Genomic DNA, 19,945 nt, shown 5'->3' on the forward strand with positions numbered 1-19,945 from the left:
CACCCCAAAAAAGATAGTCTTTTATTAATTAAAAAAGCAAAATATGTGTGTGATATTCTTAGGGTATTTAGCCTTTTACTTGTGCATACCATTCAATTAATTTCCAGAATAATCTATTTCTATATATATTCCTATTTCCCATTCACTTTGCTCTATTTTATTTTGTGTATTTATTTCTTATTAGACGCGCGCCTCCAGAAGAGTAGGCATTCCCTAAACGGTGAGCGGCCCTGGAATTAATTTCCTTCTAGCACCGACTCTGCCTGGGCTGCTTTTCCTTTTTGACCTAATTGCGTTTCCTTTTGCCCTCGTGCTTTTAGAGCCGGCCAGGCCGCCGTAGAGCGGGAGCCAAGATGGCGGCCCCCATAGCTGCTGGTGTGCTGAAAGCAGCGTCAGGTCAGTAGCAAATGATCTTTTTCACATACACCTTTGCGGATGGGAATGAGGACCCGGGATGGCATGACTTTTTAGTGTGGAGGTTTTCAGGGTATTTAAAAAAATGAAAATTGGGGGTTTAGAGTGTTTGATTATTTGAAGGCAGAATTGCACCGGATTCTCACAACAACCTGTGGGACTGTTCGAGCCCCCAGGCCGGCCTGGCTGCCCCGCGGCCTCTGCGTCCATTCCGGCTCCTCCTCACCTTTCTGCCTCTAAAAAACCCGAGGCAGATGCACAAAATTAGAAGGGCGCTGGGAATGGTACCGAGGGAAATAAAAAGAGTTTCCTTACTCTCCGATTTAAGAGGCTGTCACGACCAATGACCTTGAAATGGCTTATTTTAAAGTCTGAAAGACGTCAAAGTCAGCGTCTCTGCAGTGGTGAGGAGACGATCTGTTGGAGAAAGAAATATAGGGGTGCTTGAAAAGCACTTCGCAAAGCGCTCTCTGCACCTCGGAAACCCTGAAGCTCGCGCATGGCCTTCCATGACAGGATAGGAGAAAAGCTGCTCAATCTTGAGACCCCCCACTTCAAGACTTTTTGTAAAAAATTTATGCAATCAAATGTATCTGTTGGAAGTCTTGCCTCACAGCTATTGAATAGATGGATTTTTTCTTTTTAATATGATTTTCATTGAGACCAATGTGAATTACAAACCTTTCACAGTTGTTATATTTATGGTACATAGTGACCCTGAATTAGGGCATATAAATTAAATTAAAAGTAAAAAAAAAAAGGGGCCGGGAAGGTGGCGCTAGAGGTAAGGTGTCTGCCTTGCAAGCGCTAGCGTAGGACGGACCGCGGTTCGATCCCCCGGCGTCCCATATGGTCCCCCCAAGCCAGGGGCGATTTCTGAGCGCATAGCCAGGAGTAACCCCTGAGCGTCAAACGGGTGTGGCCCAAAAACCAAAAAAAAAAAAAAAAAAAAAAAAGTAAAAAAAAAAAAACAATGAAATGTCATCCAGCTACCCTAAGGTCATCACTAACTTGCTTTTTCACAACAAATTAGCATAGAATTCTGTGGAAGACTAGAAAACAAAAAGGCTAGGATTATGTAAATTTCTCAGCCTTTCCCAGAGTTGTTTTATGAGGCATGCTTAAAGAAAAATGTATGTATGTAGTATTTATGAGTTGTTTAATAAATAACTCTAAAGCTATGCGTGTAACTGAATCCAGGGAGGAGAGAAAGGACTTCTGCGAAACTTCACTCAGCTTCCTGGTAAAATGTCCCTATTTCTATCTTAATATGAACACGATCCTCTTTTGGTTTTGGGTCACTCCCAAGGGCCCTCAAGGGTAATTCCTGGTCCTGCACTCAGAAATCGCTCCTGGCAGGTTTGGGGGACCATATGGGATGTCAGGAATCCAACCAGATCTGTCCTGGCCCAGCCGTGTGCAAGGCAAACAAACGACCTACCACTGTGCTACCGTTTCAGCCTCATGAACCTAATTGTTTTAAAAATAAAATTAATTCTTTAATTGAACTGTTGTGAGATAGTTTCAAAGTTTCTCAAGATTGAGTTTCGATCATACAATGCCCAACACTCCCATTCTTTCACCAGTGTCCCTCCTTACCAATGCCCCCATTCCCTCCCACTGTCCCTTCTCTAGTCTGTGTATTTTTTACTTTTATATTTCAGACATTTTTCTCCCTCTCGCTCTCTTTGATTTCTTTTCTTACTAGTCTCACTTTATTATTATTTTTTTGGTCCTGGGCCACACGCAGTAGTGCTCAAAGGTTATTCCTGTCTCTGTGCTCAGAAATCATCACTCTTGACAGTTTCTGGGAACCATATGGGATGCCGAACCCAGGTGGGCCACGTTCAAGGCAAATGCTCTACTCACTATGCCATCACTCCAGCCCCCAAGCTCATTTTAATATTGCTTTTTCTTTCTGTAGTAGCATCTGTATGAATATATCATAGGCAACACATTAGTTTCTTTTGTATTTGTACTGTACATGAATGAATCAAGATATACTCATGTCCTTTTTTACTTGTGAAATTCTTTTTTTTAAGTATATTGCAGTAATCTCTTTTCATTTATTTTATACTGTTCTCTCATTGAGTAACTCATAATTCTATTAGTGGGAATTTCTGTTTCCAGTTGGAGTGATGAAATACTCAGGTAAGTGATCTTGTTTGAGTACAAAACTTTCAGTTTGGGGTATTTTATGTATATGTTTGTTTGTGTAACTGGCATTGCAGAGTTAGATTATATGTATATATTTAGCAATATCTCATAATGCCAAAGTTATCTGCTTATTTGTTTACCTTTGGTTTTGGTGGGGATTTTTTTTTGGGGGGGGCCACACCCGGCAGTGCTCAAGGGGTTACTCCTTGCAGGCTTGGGGGACCATATGGGATGCTGGGAATCAAACACAGGTCCGTCCTGGGTTGACCATGTGCAAGGCAAATGCCTTACTGCTGTGCTATCACTCCGGCCCCTACCTTTGGTTTTGGACCAAACCAGGTTGTTCTCAGGCTACTCCTAGCTCTTGACTGGGGGAGGGAAGGAGTGGGATGGTGTGTGTGATCATGCAAAGCTTGCCATTTGTCTTTTGAGCTATCTTCAGCTACAAATGCCTCACTGTTATTTTTTAGGTTTTTTGTTTTGGTTTGTTTTGGGTTTTGCAGGGGGGAGGGCATACATGGTGGTGCTTAGAGTTACTCCTACCTCTGTGCTCAAAAATAGCTCTTGGGGGGCTGGAGAGATAGCCCAGGAATAGGGCATTTGCCTTCCATGCGGCCGATCCAGGACGGACGGTGGTTCGAATCCCAGCATCCTATAAGGTACCCTGTGCTTGCCAGGAATGATTTCTGAGACACAGAGCCAGGAGTAACCCCTGAATACCACCTGGTGTGACCCAAAATCAAAAACAAAAAAATTTTTTTAAAAATTGCTCTTGGCAGACTCCCTCTTAGGTGTTCTTATTTTGGGGCAATTCCCTCAGTACTTGGTGCCTAGGGGTCATTCTTGGTCTCAGGAAATCTTGTAGTGATCAAACCCAGACCTCTTGCATGGAAAGCATGAATTCGTTCAACCTATTTGGACATTAACAGTTCTTTTCTTTTTTTTTGCGGGGGCACACCCAGTGACACTCAGGGGTTACTCCTGACTATGTACTCAGAAATTGTCCCTGGCTTGAGGATCATATGGGACTCTGGGAACGAACCAAGGTCCGTCCTGGGTCAGCAGTGTGCAAGGCAGTGCCGCTGCTCTGACCCCCCCTTTTTTTTGTTTTTTTTTTTTGGGTCACACTTGGTGGCACTCAGGTTATATCTGGCTCTTCACATGGAATTTTACATATCTGGATGCATTCTCTAGGTCTACATGCTTCTTTTCTTTACAGGATTCTTACGGCCACTGAATATCTTGGTGTCTTCGGCCTATCGAAACTGTGCTAGGAATGCCTGTCTTCATTCTACACTGGCCGCCCAACAGTTTTCTCATCTTCAGACACCACTTGTTTCTTCTGTCCCCAGATTTCTTACATCTGTCAGAAATTTGACTTGTGGACATACTGCAGCAATTCTGCCGAGGTAGAGTATATTTCTTTAACCAAAATACTTGGACAGAAATTCTCAAATAGCAACTGAGAAGTAACTGATACTCTTTGCCTATGTGCAGTGTATTATGTAGTCTTTGCCTGCTGGGATGAAGAATACATTTAACGTTCCTAATCTCTGTGCCAGCCACAAAGATCACCACTGCACATACTGATTTTCTAGATATGATGTCCGAGGTGGAAGTGGTCAGTTAAGTGGATGTTGGTCATGTAGTTTCTCGGGTTGGCTGCAAGAGGTGTTTATGCAGTTAGCAAACACTTGGTTCAGCATCCCTATGCCCAGCACTGCACTGTACATCAAGAAGAGAAAAAGAAACAAGTCCCCATGGAGTTTATGAATAGGAATCAAAAGATTAAAATATAATAGAATCAATTCTGTCAGTAATGGAGATAGTACGCATGGTCCCTGTCACCACAAATGGCCATGAACCAGGAATGATCTCAGAACACCAATGGGTGTGATCCTAAAACCTACTACCACACTTCAAAAAAAAAATTCAATGATCAATAACTAGATTATGCAAACATGTTCATGCGGGCTGCTATTCTTATTTAAGCTTAGTTTCTGAATCATTTGAGGTAGTATTCTTTAGACTTTTTTTTTTTTTTTTTTTTTTTTGATTTTGGGTCACACCCGGCAGCGCTTAGGGGTTACTCCTGGCTCTATGCTCAGAAATCGCTCCTAGCAGGCTCCAGGGTCCATATGGGATGCCGGAATTCGAACCACCGTCCTTCTGCATGCAAGGCAAATGCCCTATCTCCATGCTATCTCTCCGGCCCCATGGAGGTAATATTCTGTATTGAAAGTCTGTAGTTGGGGCCTGGAGAGATAGGCAGGGTGCTTGCCTTGCACAAAGCCAGAAGTAATCCCTAAGCATCACAAGGTGTCTTCCCCATTCCTCCTACCGTATTTTCCTGCATATAAGACGACTTATGAAATGGAAAAAAGCCGAAAATCGGAGGTCGTCTTATACGCCGAATATGTCCCCCCAAAAAAAGTTTCGATATGCTGCTAAACGAAAATCGTCTGGATATTGCCACAAAACTAATTTTCCAACTCAATCCTGCACCAGTCACTGCAAGGCTGCCCCGTCTCTCTAACTCAGCCAATCCGAGCAGGCTTTTGATGAATGCAAATTAAACGATGTTCTGCATCAATCACTGCAAGGCTGCTCGGACCACCTCTCTAACTCAGCCAATCCAAGCGGGCTTTTTATGCATGCAAATTAGACAATGTTCTTTACCCGAATCTACACTGTAAAAAGCCTGCTCAGATTGGCCAGAGTCAGAGAGGAAGTCTGACAGTCTAACCTTTGAACCTTTGCTTGTTGTGATTGGCTCACTGTGGTACATACAGTTGCAGCACAGGAAGGTTCTTTCTGATACAGCGAATATAGGCCTAAACCTATGTTTTAACTTTAGAATTAGGGGGTCGTCTTATACCCTGGAAAATACGGTAATGAAATATATGAGCACCAGAAGGTGTCTTCCCCATTCCTCCTAATAAAATAGCACCAGAAGGTGTCTTCCCCATTCCTCCTAATAAAATATATATATATATATATATATGGGCATGAGTGCACAGCAGTAGAGTGTATGCTATCCATGGTTCTATCCCCAGTGTCCCATATAATTACCCGAGCCATATGGGATACCAGGATTCAAACAACCATCTTTCTGCAAATGTCTTATCTCCATGCTATTTCTCCAGTCCCTGCTCTGCTCTTTTTTTTTTTTTTTTTTTTTTTTTGGTTTTTGGGCCACACCCGGCAGTGCTCAGGGTACTCCTGGCTGTCTGCTCAGAAATAGCTCCTGGCAGGCACGGGGGACCATATGGGACACCGGGATTCGAACCAACCACCTTTGGTCCTGGATCGGCTGCTTGCAAGGCAAACACCGCTGTGCTATCTCTCTGGCCCCTGCTCTGCTCACTTTTAAGAATAGAAGGGGCTGGAGAGATAGCATGGAGGTAAGGCGTTTGCCTTTCATGCAGGTCATCAGTTCGAATCCGGCTTCCCATATGGTCCCCCTTGCCTTCCAGGAGCAATTTCTGAGCATAGAGCCAGGAGTTTCCCCTGAGCGCTGCCAGTGTGACCCAAAACCACAAAAAAGGAAAGAAAAAAAAAAAAAACAAGAATAGAAATGAACAGTCTGTGTTGCTTCATGTCCTGCAGGTTCACAGAGGCTATTCCTGGCTCTGTGTTGGGGGAACTATGTGATGCTGAGAATTTTTGGCCCTAGTAACATTTTTTCTTTTTTAAGATTTTACTTATTATGGGGGCCCATACCCAATGGTGCTCAGGAGTTCCTCCTGCCTTTATACTTAGGAATTACTCTTGGCAGTGTTCCAGAGACCATATGGGGTACTAGGGGTCTAACCTGGGTCAGCCTGTGCAAAACAAGAGCCTTATCCACTTAACTATCTCTCCAACTCCCCAGATTTTTATTCTTTTTTATTTGTGTTTTGGGGCCTCACCCAGTGGTGTTCAGGAGTTACTTCTGGATCTGTACTCAGAAATCGCTCCTGGCAGGCTCAGGGGACTATATGGAATGTTGGGGATCGAATGCAGATCAGCCATTGCAAGGCAAATGCCCTACCCACTATGCTATTACTCCAGCCCCATATTCTTTTTTAAGTCAGTTTTTAGTTTTTTTTTTTTTTTTTTTTTTGGTTTTGGGCCACATGTGGTAGTGCTTAGGGATTATTTCTGGCTCTGCACCCAGAAATCGCTCCTGGCAGGCTTGGGGAATCATATGGGATACCGGGGATCAAAGCCAGGTCTATCCCAGATTGGCCACGTGCAAGGCAAATGCCCTCCCACTGTGCTATAGCTCCAGACCCAGCCATATTTTTTTTCTTTTTGATTTTTGGGTCACATCCGTTGACTCTCAGGGGTTACTCCTGACTATGCACTCAGAAATCACTCCTGGCTCGGGGAACATATTGGACTCCGGGGGATCAAACCGCAGTCTGACCTGGGCTAGTGAACGCAAAGCAGATGCCTTACCGCTTTGCGCCACCACTGCGGTATCTTTTTTTTTTTTTTTTTTTTGATTTTTAGGTCGCACCCGAGAGCGCTCAGGGGTTATTCCTGGCTCCAGGCTCAGAAATCGCTCCTGGGGCCGGGCGGTGGCGCTGGAGGTAAGGTGCCTGCCTTGCCTGCGCTAGCCTAGGACGGACCGCGGTTCGATCCCCCGGCGTCCCATATGGTCCCCCAAGAAGCCAGGAGCAACTTCTGAGCGCATAGCCAGGAGTAACCCCTGAGCGTCACAGGGTGTGGCCCAAAAACCAAAAAAAAAAAAAAAAAAGAAATCGCTCCTGACAAGCTCGAGGGACCATATGGGATGCCAGGATTTGAACCAATGACCTTCTGCATGAAAGGCAAACGCCTTACCTCCATGCTATCTCTTGGGCCCTACTGCGGTATATTCTTTATTTTTATTTTTGGTTTGGGGCCATGCCAGACAGTGCTCAGAGCTTATTATTGTCTCTACACTGAGGTATCACTCCTGGCAGAGCTTAGGAGACAATATGGGGATCAAGCCAACAATTCAGGTGAGCCATAAGGCAAGCATTTTATCCATTGTACTATTATTTGGCCCCGGATTTTTGGTCTTTAATTGGTTTTATTGCTGAGTTAAAATTTTTGAAATGTATTTCAGAGTGGCTCCTTTGCTTCCAAAGATACAAACGCAGCCGGTCAGAACATTAACATACTGCAGCACAAGAAAAGGCAAAAGAAAGACTGTGAAAGCTGTTGTCTACAGATTTCTTCGACTTCATTCTGGCCTTTGGCTCAGAAGGAAGGTGAGGCTTTACACTATTACTTGATTTAAAAAGTTGTTGAGTAGGTTAAAGTGAAGCAGAACTCAATTAGCTTATTTATTGGTATCAGTAAATTCTAGAAGAACTTAGTCACGTGGTTCTGACTGAAGCCTCTTTTAAAAGCCTCTCTTAATTGGGTCCTCTGGTAATAGAATCTTTTTTTGGTTTTCTTGTTTGGTTGATTTTGGTTTTGATTTTTGGTTTCTGGACCACAACCAGTGTTGCTCAGGGCATAGTGAAAGATGCACAGCCATTCTTTCCAGCCCAGGGTAGCTTAATGTTTACGTAAAACATACTCAGCTGTACTCTGGGCTTATTCCTGGCTCTGCGCTCAGAGATCACTCCAGGCAGGACTCAGAGGACCATATGGGGTGTCAGGGATAGAATCAGGGTTAGGCATTTACAAAGCAAGCACCTTACTTGGTGAACTGTCTCTTTCCAATGTAAATTTTAACTTTATGATTATTATCTTTTCAGTTTGGGAGCCATACCCTGCTGTATTAAGGAGCTATTTTTATTTTTGGCTCTGTGCAAGCAAGCATCTTACTATCTTTTTCTTTTGTGTGTGTGTGTGTGTGTGTGTGTGTGTGTGTGTGTGTGTGTGTTTGGGTCATACCCAGCAGCGCTCAGTGGTTACTCCTGGGTCTTCTCTCAGAAGTCAACCCTGGTAGTTTCAGGGGACCAAATGGGATGTTGGGAATTGAATTGCTCAGGATTGGCCCTGTGCAAGGTAAACACCCTACCGCTGTGCTATTGCTCCGGCCCTGCATCTTCCTTTCTGTCCTGTCCAGCTCCACAAATACTTCTGAAAAGAACAAAATTCGTTTTCCAATAAAAATAAAATAATTATTTTGGACCAGAGTAGCAATACAGAGTGTTTGCCTCTTACAAGGTCTGTCCAGGTTTAATTCCTAGCAATGAATATGGTCCTGGAGCATTGCCAGGACTGACCTTTGAGCATCGAGTAAGCCAGCCCTGAGTACCACCAGGCCCAAAAACTAAAAAAAAGAAAATCATTTTGTAAGACTCTATTAGAGGCATTGACAGAATTATTCAATTCCTCGCCCTCCATATGGGTCTCAGAGCCCTGCCAGGAGTGGACCTGAGCACAGAGTCAGGAATGACCCCTGAGCATAACTAGGTGTGCCCTCCACCCCCAAAATGAAATAATATATTTCAGAACTGTGTTGCTCAGGCTTTGAAATACTGAGATTTCTGAAATGAACTTAAATCAATGTTTTTCAACCTTTTTGTGCAAAGGCACACTTTTTTCATGGAAAAAAAAATCATGAGGCACACCACCATTAGAAAATGTTAAAAAAAGGGGCCGGGAAGGTGGCGCTAGAGGTAAGGTGTCTGCCTTGCAAGCGCTAGCATAGGATGGACAGTGAGTGGTTCTATCCCCCGGCGTCCCATATGATCCCCCCAAGCCAGGGGTGATTTCTGAGCACATAGCCAGGAGTAACCCCTGAGCGTCAAACGGGTGTGGCCCAAAAACCAAAATATAAATAAATAAATAAATCTTGCAAGCAGCCGATCCAGGACCAAAGGTGGTTGGTTCGAATTCCCGTGTCCCATATGGTCCCCCGTGCCTGCTAGGAGCTATTTCTGAGCAGACAGCCAGGAGTATACCCTGAGCACCGCCGGGTGTGGCTCAAAAACCAAAAAAAAAAAAAGTTCTTTATCTGGGGTTGGAGCAATAGCACAGTAGATAGGGCATTTGCCTTGCATGTGGCCGACCTGGGTTCAATCTTGGGCATCCCATCTGGGTCCCCCTAAGCCTGCCAGGAATAATTTCTGAGCACAGAGCCAGGAGTAACCCCTAAATACCTCTGGGTGTGGCCCAAAAACCAAAAAAAAGGTTCTTTTTCTAATTTGTAAAATGAGAATGCTGTATTCTTGAAGAGGGTTGAATATATATACTGAGTGAACATTAATGCTCTATAACCCTGTAGTCACCTGCACAAATTTATTTAGCTTTATTTTATTCTTTGTGATTCTATTTTAAATCATTCTTTCAAAATTAAATTATTTCTTTGTCAACTACACGTTTTCTTTCTGCTTCAAATTGAAATGTTTCTGACAAACCTTTCAGCCCCCCAAGTCTGGTCTTTGTTACTGTCAGAAAAACCTGAATACTACAAATGCCTGTTGTTTCCTATATAATGTTTTAAATGTCTTTTTAATGTTTTCTAATAGGCTGGTTATAAGAAGAAATTGTGGAAAAAGACAGCTGCAAGAAAAAAACGCCTGAGGGAATTTGTGTTCTGCAATAAAACCCAGAGTAAGCTCTTAGACAAAATGACAACATCTTTTTGGAAGAGACGAAACTGGTATGCTGATGACCCTTATCAGAATTACCATGACAGAACAAACCTGAAAGTGTAGATCAGTTTATGACTTCTCATCTATTGAACATGTATCTGCCTGTATATGAGGTCTCTGTGCAAGTAAGGGTAAGAGAATGTAAATTATTCCAGCTAATTGTGCTAACATTTGTTATCTTATTAAAATTTAATGGATTAATAAACATTCCCAAATTTGTTCAGGAAAATAGACTTGACGTTGTTAATCATTTTTAACAAATGGTCATGGCTTAACTAATTGTTAAATAGACTGTTTTGTTGCAAGAAATCTCATTAGTGCAGACATTAAAAGACTATAAACTTAATAAATCAGCAAGCAGTGTACATTATTTTACGATACATGCCCGGAAGTTTAGGATACACCTCATACCCCAATTTGGAGAAATAATGCAATTTAGAGAAATAATTTCCTGTGCCTTAGGGAGAACAAACATTAAAAGGTGACCCTAGATCCCAGGTCCCTGCAGGACTTCAGCAGCAGGAAAGGGAGGCACAGGCCCGTGACTTGTTTCCTTTCACGTGATTGGCTCCAGTGTCTGTGCTTGCCAGCCTCGGACCCATGCTTTTTCCATGGTGTCTGTGCTCATCATCACTAGTTTTGAGCATTTACTTCAGAGTTTCTGTTTTGGGGCCACACCTGACACTGCTTAGAGATTACTCCTACATCGTTACCACAGCTGTTACCTGGGTAGCTTTTCTTTCAGTGGGGAGGGGTGGGCTGCCAAGCAGTGCTTAGGGAATTTGGGGACCAGTCTTGGAATCGACAGCCAGACCAGGTAGGTTGGCAGCACCAACAGTGGTCAAAGGGCATGTTCAGAGAATTAGACTTGGGTCATGACATATGCCCACCTTGACCCTGGATTCTGCTCACGGAGCAGAAACTCGTGTGAGGAGTTTCATGTAGTGGTGAGCATAGGTTGCCAACACTGGCCTAATAAGTGAGGCCTCATTAAATTCATAACAGTCCTTATTTTTTATGTGGAATATTTATTGAAAAAATTTAGAGAATCAATGAAATAGGCTATCAGTGTGCTCATAGTGAAGCAGGGGAAGCTTCACAAGTGAAGATAAATACTTTACCTTAACATAATGCAAACCTTTATGGGGAGAGGAGGGATTGAGCCATACCCAGAAATGCTCATCATTCCTGGCCGTGCTTGTGGGGAAACACATGTGCTGGGGATCAAATGGGTGGGACGCATGCAAGACTTGTACTAAAACCCCTGTACTATCTCTGGCCTTCTATAATATGTTTCCTTTTGGGGCACACCTGACTGGGCTTGATGCTACTCCAAGCTCTCTATTTTACTTCAAAAATAAATAAGTATATGCTATCTTTGGTATCAGAGATGTTGCTCAATGTGCTGAAGTACATGATTTATATGAGGGGACTCAAGTTCAATCCTTTGTACAACTTGGTTCCCAGAAGCAGCCCCAAGCAGAGAGCTTGGAGTAGCATCAAGCCCAGTCAGGTGTGCCCACATTTATAGAAGGGGCCAGGGACAGTACAGGGGTTATAGTGTGAGTCTTGCCTGTGCTGGGTTTGACACTAGGCCTGTTAAGTTATTCCTCTATACAGAAACTGTTTGGGGGATTGGATTTGTTGGTATCTTGTTTTAGGCCATACCAAGCTATGCTAGGGTTGCTCCAGGGGGACCCTGGCAGATCATAGATGGTGCTGAAGATCCATCCCAGGTCAGCTGTGTGCATAGTAAGCACTGCTCTATTTCTCCTGCCCCCTAGATTTTTTTGTTTTGGGGCCACATCCAGCAGCACTCAGGGGTTCCTTCAGGCTCTGCACTCAAAAATCACTCCTGGCAGGCATCGAGGATCATATGGGATGCTGGAGATCAAACCTGGATCAGCCACATACAAGACAAATGCCCTACCCACTGTGCTATCACTTTGCCCCACCCCCAATATTTTTAAGTTAATTTACTCATTTGAGATTTCATTTTTTTTTTTTTTTTTTTTTTTTGGTTTTTGGGTCACAACCGGCGGTGCTCAGGGGTTACTCCTGGCTGGCTGCTCAGAAATAGCTCCTGGCAGGCACGGGGGACCATATGGGACACCGGGATTCGAACCAACCACCTTTGGTCCTGGATCGGCTGCTTGCAAGGCAAACGCCACTGTGCTATCTTTCCGGGCCCCGAGATTTCATATTTTTAATGTAAGGATAAAACTTCGGCCAGGGGCCAGAGAGATAGCACAGCAGTAGGGTGTTTGCCTTGCATGCAGCCGATCCAGGACAGATTGTGATTTAAATCCCAGCATCTCATATGGTCACCTGTGCCAGTTAAGAGTGATTTCTTTCTGAGCACAGAGCCAGGAGTAACCCCTGAGTACCACCGAAGGTATGACACAAAGAAAAAGAAACAAACTTTTGACCAAAATTTTCCAAAGGGACAAAAACTAATCCCCATTATTTAGGAAATGACTAAATGAGGATTAGCACAGAAGAGGTACAGTAAGAGACAGTGAGGAAGAGCAGTGGACTGAGTGGTTCCAGGCCAGAGCAGGGGTTCTCAGTGTTCCATCAGAGTAAGCTGGGACACATCTTCCAACAGAACAGACCCTGGTTGAAAACCAATGAAATTACATTGATGGTGTTTCAAGTTCTTTAATAGGCGATGATGACAAGATGAAATTACTGCTGAGAGAATAAGTAAAAGATAACCATGTGAAATTCTGTGACGTGTCAGAAGAATCAGAAGAATCACTCGAAATCAATGTGTGTTCACTCAGGAAAGGGGGTAACCATAGATTATGCTAGAAGGCCAAGTACATGACTATATCTGGGGCCAGATATTAAAGAATAGACGTCAGATTTGAGATGAGATTAAAAAGTCATTCATGAAATGACAGTTGGGGTGTTTGGAGGCATTTCCTGGTGGTGCTCAGGGGCGGCTCCTGGCTCTGTGCTGAGTTCTCACAGTGGTACTAGGACACCATTCTGTGCTGAGACTTGAACTGGGCCTCCCATATGCCAACTGTGTGCTTGGGCATTGAGCCACAGCTGCAGCCCTGACTTGATTCCTTACACTGCTGGGATGGCTGAAGCCACATCTATGCAGCTCCTACCTTATTCCTACTGAAACATGAAGATGTAAGAGAGGACACTTTCCCATAGCCTCCATGGTTCTCAACTGGGGCCACATGTCTCTGTACAGAACCCCAGGATATTCCAAGGGGTCAGAGGTGAAAATTACATAAGTGGGAGACCACAGGAAGGAAACGAAGTCAGAAGGGACTGTGTCAGAAAAAGCTTGAGAAAGATGCTCTAGTCTTGTGCAAATAGCAGTGACCAGGGCCTCTATTCAGGGCCTTTGAAACTTGAGTTTCTCATCTAAGTCAAGAACAAGTGAGAGAGGCAAATGGATAGAGCCTTTGCTTTGCACACAACCTAGGTTGGATCCCCAGGATCCCATATGTTCCCCTGAGGCCCCTAGATATATTTCTTGAGCAAAGCCAGGAGTAACTCCTGATCATTGCCAGGTGTGGCCCCAACCACCATCCCATAAAAACATGTTTCAATATCCTAAATGAAGTAGAAGGGCTGACAGACCTTGTGTTTAAGGAAATGAGAATTTTGTGTTTTGGGGCCACATCCGGTGACGCTCAGGGGTTACTCCTGGCTCTACACTCAGAAATCACTCCTGGCTCGGGGGATTGTATAAGATGCTGGGGGATCGAACCGTAGTCCATCTTAGGTCAGCTGCGTGCAGGGCAAATGCCCTACCTACTGCTACCACTCCGCCCCGGAAAGAGAATTTCTTTTTTTTTTTTGGTTTTTGGGCCACACCCAGCGTTGCTCAGGGGTCACTCCTGGCTGTCTCTCAGAAAATAGCTCCTGGCAAGCACGGGGGACCATATGGGACACCGGGATTCGAACCAACCACCTTTGGTCCTTGGATCGGCTGCTTGCAAGGCGAACACTGCTGTGCTATCTCTCCGGTGGAAAGAGAATTTCTATACATAGAATTTTTTTTCTTTTTTTGGTTTTTGGGTCACACCCGGCGCGCTCAGGGGTTACTCCTGCTCAGAAATCACTCCTGGCAGGCTCGGGGGACCATATGGGATGCCGGGATTTGAACCACCGTCCTTCTGCATCCAAAGCAAATGCCCTAAAATTTTTGTTTTGCGGGTAGCAGAGCTTATCAGCACCAATTTAACACTACAAATCAATTTTCATTAAATTAAAATGCCCACCTACCTGGCAACCAATTATAGTTACCATTAAACATTTACTATGCCCCAGGGATAGGGCTGGGCATGTATCTACAAAACTGCAGGTTCACATACAAACTTTGAAATTGAGGTATTATACACCCCGAGTTTACATATGAGGAAAGTCTAGTTTACAAAGATTTAAACAAGTTACCTGAAATACAGCTATTATATTAACTCATAGAACCCATACCTGACTACTCGGAATCTGCCAAGTCTTCTAACAAACATCGGACGGAGGGGGAGGGGGAAGCATCTAAATCAAATCCAGCACTATAAATATCTAATAATTTTTATGACACAATACTAAGCCTCTTTTAAATTTTATGACTTTTTCCTGTTATTTGATTAATCAGTTCTTAGCTTGGTTAATCTCTGATTTGTTGACTTTGAGTTTGGCTCAGTAAATAGATTTTCAGCTTTCTGTGGGGAGAGAGTACACCAGCAGTGCTCAGGGCTTACTCTTGGCTGTGCGCTCAGGGATCACTCCTGGCAGAACTTGGGGAACCAGGCGGGGTGCTGGAGGTTGAACCTAGGTCAGTTGCATGCAAGGCAAAGGCCTTCCCTACTATACCACTCTTGCCCCTCAACAATTCTTTTTTTTTTGCTTTTGATTTTTGTTTTGGGGTCATACCCGGCAGGCAGTGCTCAGAGATTACTCCTGGTTCTAGGGTCAGAAAATTGCCCCCCGCAGTCTCGGGGACCATATGGGATGCCAGGATTCAAACCACCGTCCTTCTGCATGCAAGGCAAATGCCTTACCGCTGTGTTATCTCTCCAGCCCCATCAATTCTTTTTGTATGTGTATATTTGTGTATTTTGAGCCACAACCAGCAGTATCAGATCCTGCTCCTGGCTCTGCACTCAGGAATCAGTCCTGGCAGTTCTTGGGGGACCATGTGTGATCTGCCTACCTTGGTACTATCTCTAGCCCCTCCAGTGCTTCTCTTCACCTCTTCCTTCAATTTCTCTAAATCTGCCTAATTTTCAGTTCTCTGAATTTGCTGCTGCTTTATATCATAAGTCTTACATCAAATATATAGAACCTGGGATTATAAACACAAAGACACAAGTACTGGACTTTTTGTGCTTTGCATTTGAGTTGCAAGTCTTGTGACCACTGATGTGTACTGCTCATTGGGTCACACCCGGCAGCACTCAGGGGTTACTCCTGGCTCTACACTCAGAAATTGTTCCTGGCAGGCTCGGGGAGCCATATGGGATGCCCGGATTCAAATCACCGTCCTTCTGCATGCAAGGCAAACACCTTACCGCTGTGCTATCTCTCCGGCCCTCATATTTCAAAGGCAAGGGCTGCTGTGGTGTTAGATCAGCCTGTCTACCCAGTCCCCATCTCATGCACCACTCTATTCTAACCTTCACATATACACCCCCATTTGCAGTCAAGGAGATTTTTTTTTTATTATGTTTTTGGTTTGGGGACCACATCCAGAAGTGTTCAGGAGTTGGTTACTCCTGGTCCTGCACTCAGAAATTGCTTCTGGCTGGGGCCCGGAGAGATAGCGCAGTGGCGTTTGCCTTGCAAGCAGCCGATCCAGGACCAAAGGTGGTTGGTTCGAATTCCGGTGTCCCATATGGTCCCCCGTGCCTGCCAGGAGCTATTTCTGAGCAGACAGCCAGGAGTAACCCCTGAGCACTGCTGGGTGTGACCCAAAAACCAAAAAAAAAAAAAAATAAATAAAAAAAAAATAAAAGAAATTGCTTCTGGCTGGCTCGGAGGATGATATTGCATACCGGAAATTGAGCCTGGGTCTTCGCTGCAAGCAAAGCAAACACCCTACCACTGTGCTACTCCAGCCCCAGAATTTTTTTATTTAAAAAAATTTTTTAAAAATCTGGGGTCACACTCAGCACTGCTCAGGCTTTCTTCTGGCTCTGTGCTCAGGGAAGTGGGCCATATGTGATGCTGAGTACTGAACCATGGTCAGAAGTATGCAAAGCAAATGCCTTAATCTCTGTTCTCTGTCTCCAGCCAAGGAAACTGAACCTGATCATTACAATTCACCAGATGACTATTCTTTTTATAAATACCTAGTTTCCACTGGTAACTTTAAAATACATACTATCAGGTTTATAGTTGTGTAATCAATGGTCTTTCAAATCACTCATTTTTCTGTTTTGTAATAGTTTTATGTATCATCAGGCCAGATCAGGCAGTCCATTTCTGAACACTCAGCCTCAAATTCTTTCTCCCTTGCCATTTTTCAAAAGTCTTCTTTCTCTACAAGTCCAACATTACCGAGATTTTTTTTAAAAGAAAAATGTTAAGACTTTATTTTCAAGATGTATATCAAGCATCATAACAAAACAGCAGAACTTCAACCTTTGGAATACTGTTATTTTACATCGCTTTGATGCATAATCCAGTACACTACCTTATTACAAGATTGTTCTATGGAGCTACAGAAAGAAACTAGGGAAATATGCACAGTCACGGTCCAGAATGTCAGCTCTCTGCACACGTGCTGTGGGGGAGTGAAGCACATCCTTTGCCATTTCAAATATTGTGTCAGGTGAAGAACTGGGAAGGAGCTTGGCGATGGTCGTGGCTGACAAGCACTGATATCACAAATACACAGACAGTTCATCACGGAGTACGCACGTTTCAAAGGCCAGCAAAGTAGAGCAAGCTAGTCACACAAAGCCAGAAAGGACTGGAACTAAACTTCCAGTTTCTAAGTACAACACCAAGTCCCACGGCCTCAGAATTAGAACAGGTGCTCAACGGGAAAGAACTAAAAGTTGTTTCAGGAAAAATACATATTTTTCAGCTAGCAGTTTGTAAACAGCCTGTGTCTTCAGGTCAGCAAATCCAAGACAGTCATATCTTCTAAACAGAATGCCACATTGCTACATAAACGCGTTCACATTTTGTCTGTTCATACACAAATTTACAGCTTGTTGAACAGGTAAACACATCTTGCCAGGAAGATGAAAGCTGCTCTCAGTTTTACAGTAAGTGTTTTTAAGAGAAAAAACAACTCCCTAATCAACACCTGAAAGAAAGATAGGTACATTTACATGAAGACAGCAGTTTGGATACCTATACATACATGTATATATATATATATTAATTTTAAAAGTAATACAGCATGTCTGAGTGTAGAGTGCTTCAAACTTGTTTTGGCAGGTTCAGTGCAAACTTTATAGCCTGTACTTAATTAAAACTTTGCACTGTAAAATGGTGAAAATATAAGTTTTTTTTTTCACAATAGAATTTGAATCTCTGATACTAAATGCATTATTTTGGCAAAAAAAAATGCATTAAAAAGCTTCTTTAGTTAAACTCTTATTTTTTATTTTTTGCATTTGTTCTGATGATTCTGAATACTCCCAACTAACAGGTAAATACATTTTAAAGCAGATACTTTTCCTCTATGAAACTATTCAATGAACTTGAAAAGCTAGTCCCTGTCTTCCCTTAAGATACTGGAGAATGGGGCACAGACAGTGAACATATGGCTTTTATCTGCCCTCTGAACCAAAAGTTGGGTTTCTTTTTCTAAATTCTTTTTTAAATTCAGAATCACCTTCTACAGAATTATAAAAGAAAGGGGCTTAAATGTGTATCTTTGTCATCTATTAACTTAAAGTAAAACCCTTTCTAATTTTTGTTTTAGTTTTGTTTGGGGGCCACACCCTGTGGCACTCAGGGCACCATATATTGTACCATGGATTGAACCTGGATAACCACTGTGCTATCACTCCAGCCCCAGTAACACTCTTTTGAAGTGACTTAGATCCAGCCAATGTTCCTCAGTGAAAAGACCATATGTACGATCTGAAAGTCAGTAATGGAACAGTCCTTTACTGGGCCTATTTGGAACCAGTGGATAGTAAATTTTATGTGATAACTAACACTAATTTACTAATTTTCTAGTCATTGGGCATACCTATAAACAAATACAATCCAAGTATTAAGAACTAACTGGGTTGTGGCCACTGCATGCATCACACTGAAGGGAAACACCAACTCTAAGCACGAGTAGACCAGGTCTACAGCGAGGTGAGGCTCTCAAAAGTAAGAGCAGCAACCTCAGACCAAAACACTATTGAAATCAGACTCTTGTTTCTAGAGAAACATCTCCATCTAAATAGTGAGCCCCTCAGATCATGCCTTATTTGACTAAACAATCACAGCTTGTGTTCAACATCCATGAAGACACTCTCTCATGCTCCAACCAGAATCCAAAGGGCACATGTAGGCTCCAGCTGCCCAAGGAGCAGAGCAGTCAGTCATGGCCGTCACAGTCTCCATCCACCTTGCCCCTTGCTAGCAGCGAGCATTTGCATTGCTACACACTGTCTCAGGTGTATTCCACAGCATATGTCAAACAGCAGAGTTCTAGGTTTTGTTTGGTGTTGGTTGGGTTTTATTTCTTCTAAGTGTTCTGTAAAACAAGTCACAGGGAATTAATCGTGGCACTGATTACTAAGAAGGAGAAATTGTTTCTGAAATGTCAAATACTTGGCAAACACTCGAAATGACTCCCAACAGCTATTAAGTCCCCCCCCCCCCCCAATTTCACCAACGGTGAGAGCTACCTGTAAAAAGAACAGGAAATACCCTTCTGCATTTCTCATTGTGACAGCAAGTGGGAGACAAAAATCCTGCGAGTTTTCTTTCACTCCCAGCTGTTTTCCCATCTTGTCCCTACACTCATCTGTGTCGCCAAGTTATTGTCTCTCCACTCTAACTTCTCTACGTATTGACAGAATCGTCTACAGTACATATGGATCATCCTACTTTCCTGCAGGAACATAAGCATTTTCCTGCAGTAATTTTGGGAAGCCTCATCAGCACAGATGCGACATTCTCTGGGATCAAAGAAACTCTTACACTTGTGGTTTTGCAGTTTTCTTATGAAGCAGAACTGCTGGCTGCTCTTGCAAATCCATTCTGTTAAGCCAAAAGCCATATATATGTACATCATAGACCAAAGTAGTAATACCAAGAACACAATTACAACAAAATGTTTTAAAAAATTGCTTTGCATTTACAGGACTAAAAACGAAGTATGCAACAAATAAAGTACAAATGTACAACTCAGCAGCGTGAAGTGTCCAATTCACATCTCTACTATCTGCTGTCTGTGATGACAAACCAATGGTGGGAAAGGACTAGCCTCGGAAGACTCAAAGGGCTCACCCCACATTCCCTACCTTTCCCTCCAGCTTCTTCCCAGCAAAAGAAAGAAAAGGAAAGGGGGTGGTGGGTGTCCTAAAAGTGTTGGCGGGGAGAGGGAAAGGCCATGTGTGAGGCTGCGCACGAAGCACACCAGCTTGCAGGTTTCTATGTCCGTGAATAGCTCTTTAAGGCAGAGAAGAAACATTCCGTGGATCCGTGTGGTTGGTTCATCTCCCTCAAGTGGTTTCAGTGGTCGAGGATGAGGTACTTTTCTTCCTGAAGCGAGAGCGAAGGAGTCTAGGCGGTGCCTAGCGGAGAAAACAGACAAGTCATTCACTGCTCAGGTGTTCAGTTTGGAAGGGACCTGCGCT

General features: G+C 43.5%; 2 protein-coding genes across 3 annotated transcripts in view; one reads left to right on the forward strand and one right to left on the reverse strand.

Annotated features, from left to right (window-relative positions):
* Positions 1-253: 253 nt before the first annotated feature.
* MRPL35 (mitochondrial ribosomal protein L35) lies at positions 254-10,507 on the forward strand. The gene is made up of 4 exons (XM_049784948.1): positions 254-396; positions 3,791-3,980; positions 7,670-7,814; positions 10,032-10,507. The coding sequence occupies exons 1-4, from the start codon at positions 354-356 to the stop codon at positions 10,218-10,220; spliced, it is 567 nt and encodes a 188-aa protein (XP_049640905.1). The 5' UTR covers positions 254-353; the 3' UTR covers positions 10,221-10,507.
* A 7,802-nt stretch (positions 10,508-18,309) lies between these two features.
* The window catches only part of REEP1 (receptor accessory protein 1), a 127,380-nt gene continuing 125,744 nt past the window's right edge, over positions 18,310-19,945 (reverse strand). For both annotated transcript variants that reach the window (XM_049784946.1, XM_049784947.1), the window contains one exon: positions 18,310-19,882. In XM_049784946.1, the coding sequence (XP_049640903.1) occupies positions 19,872-19,882 (11 nt within the window). In that variant the 3' untranslated portion in view covers positions 18,310-19,871. The remainder of the gene's footprint in view (positions 19,883-19,945) is intronic.

The sequence above is a fragment of the Suncus etruscus genome, chromosome 12 (genome assembly GCF_024139225.1).
Source record: "Suncus etruscus isolate mSunEtr1 chromosome 12, mSunEtr1.pri.cur, whole genome shotgun sequence".
NCBI lineage: Eukaryota > Metazoa > Chordata > Mammalia > Eulipotyphla > Soricidae > Suncus > Suncus etruscus.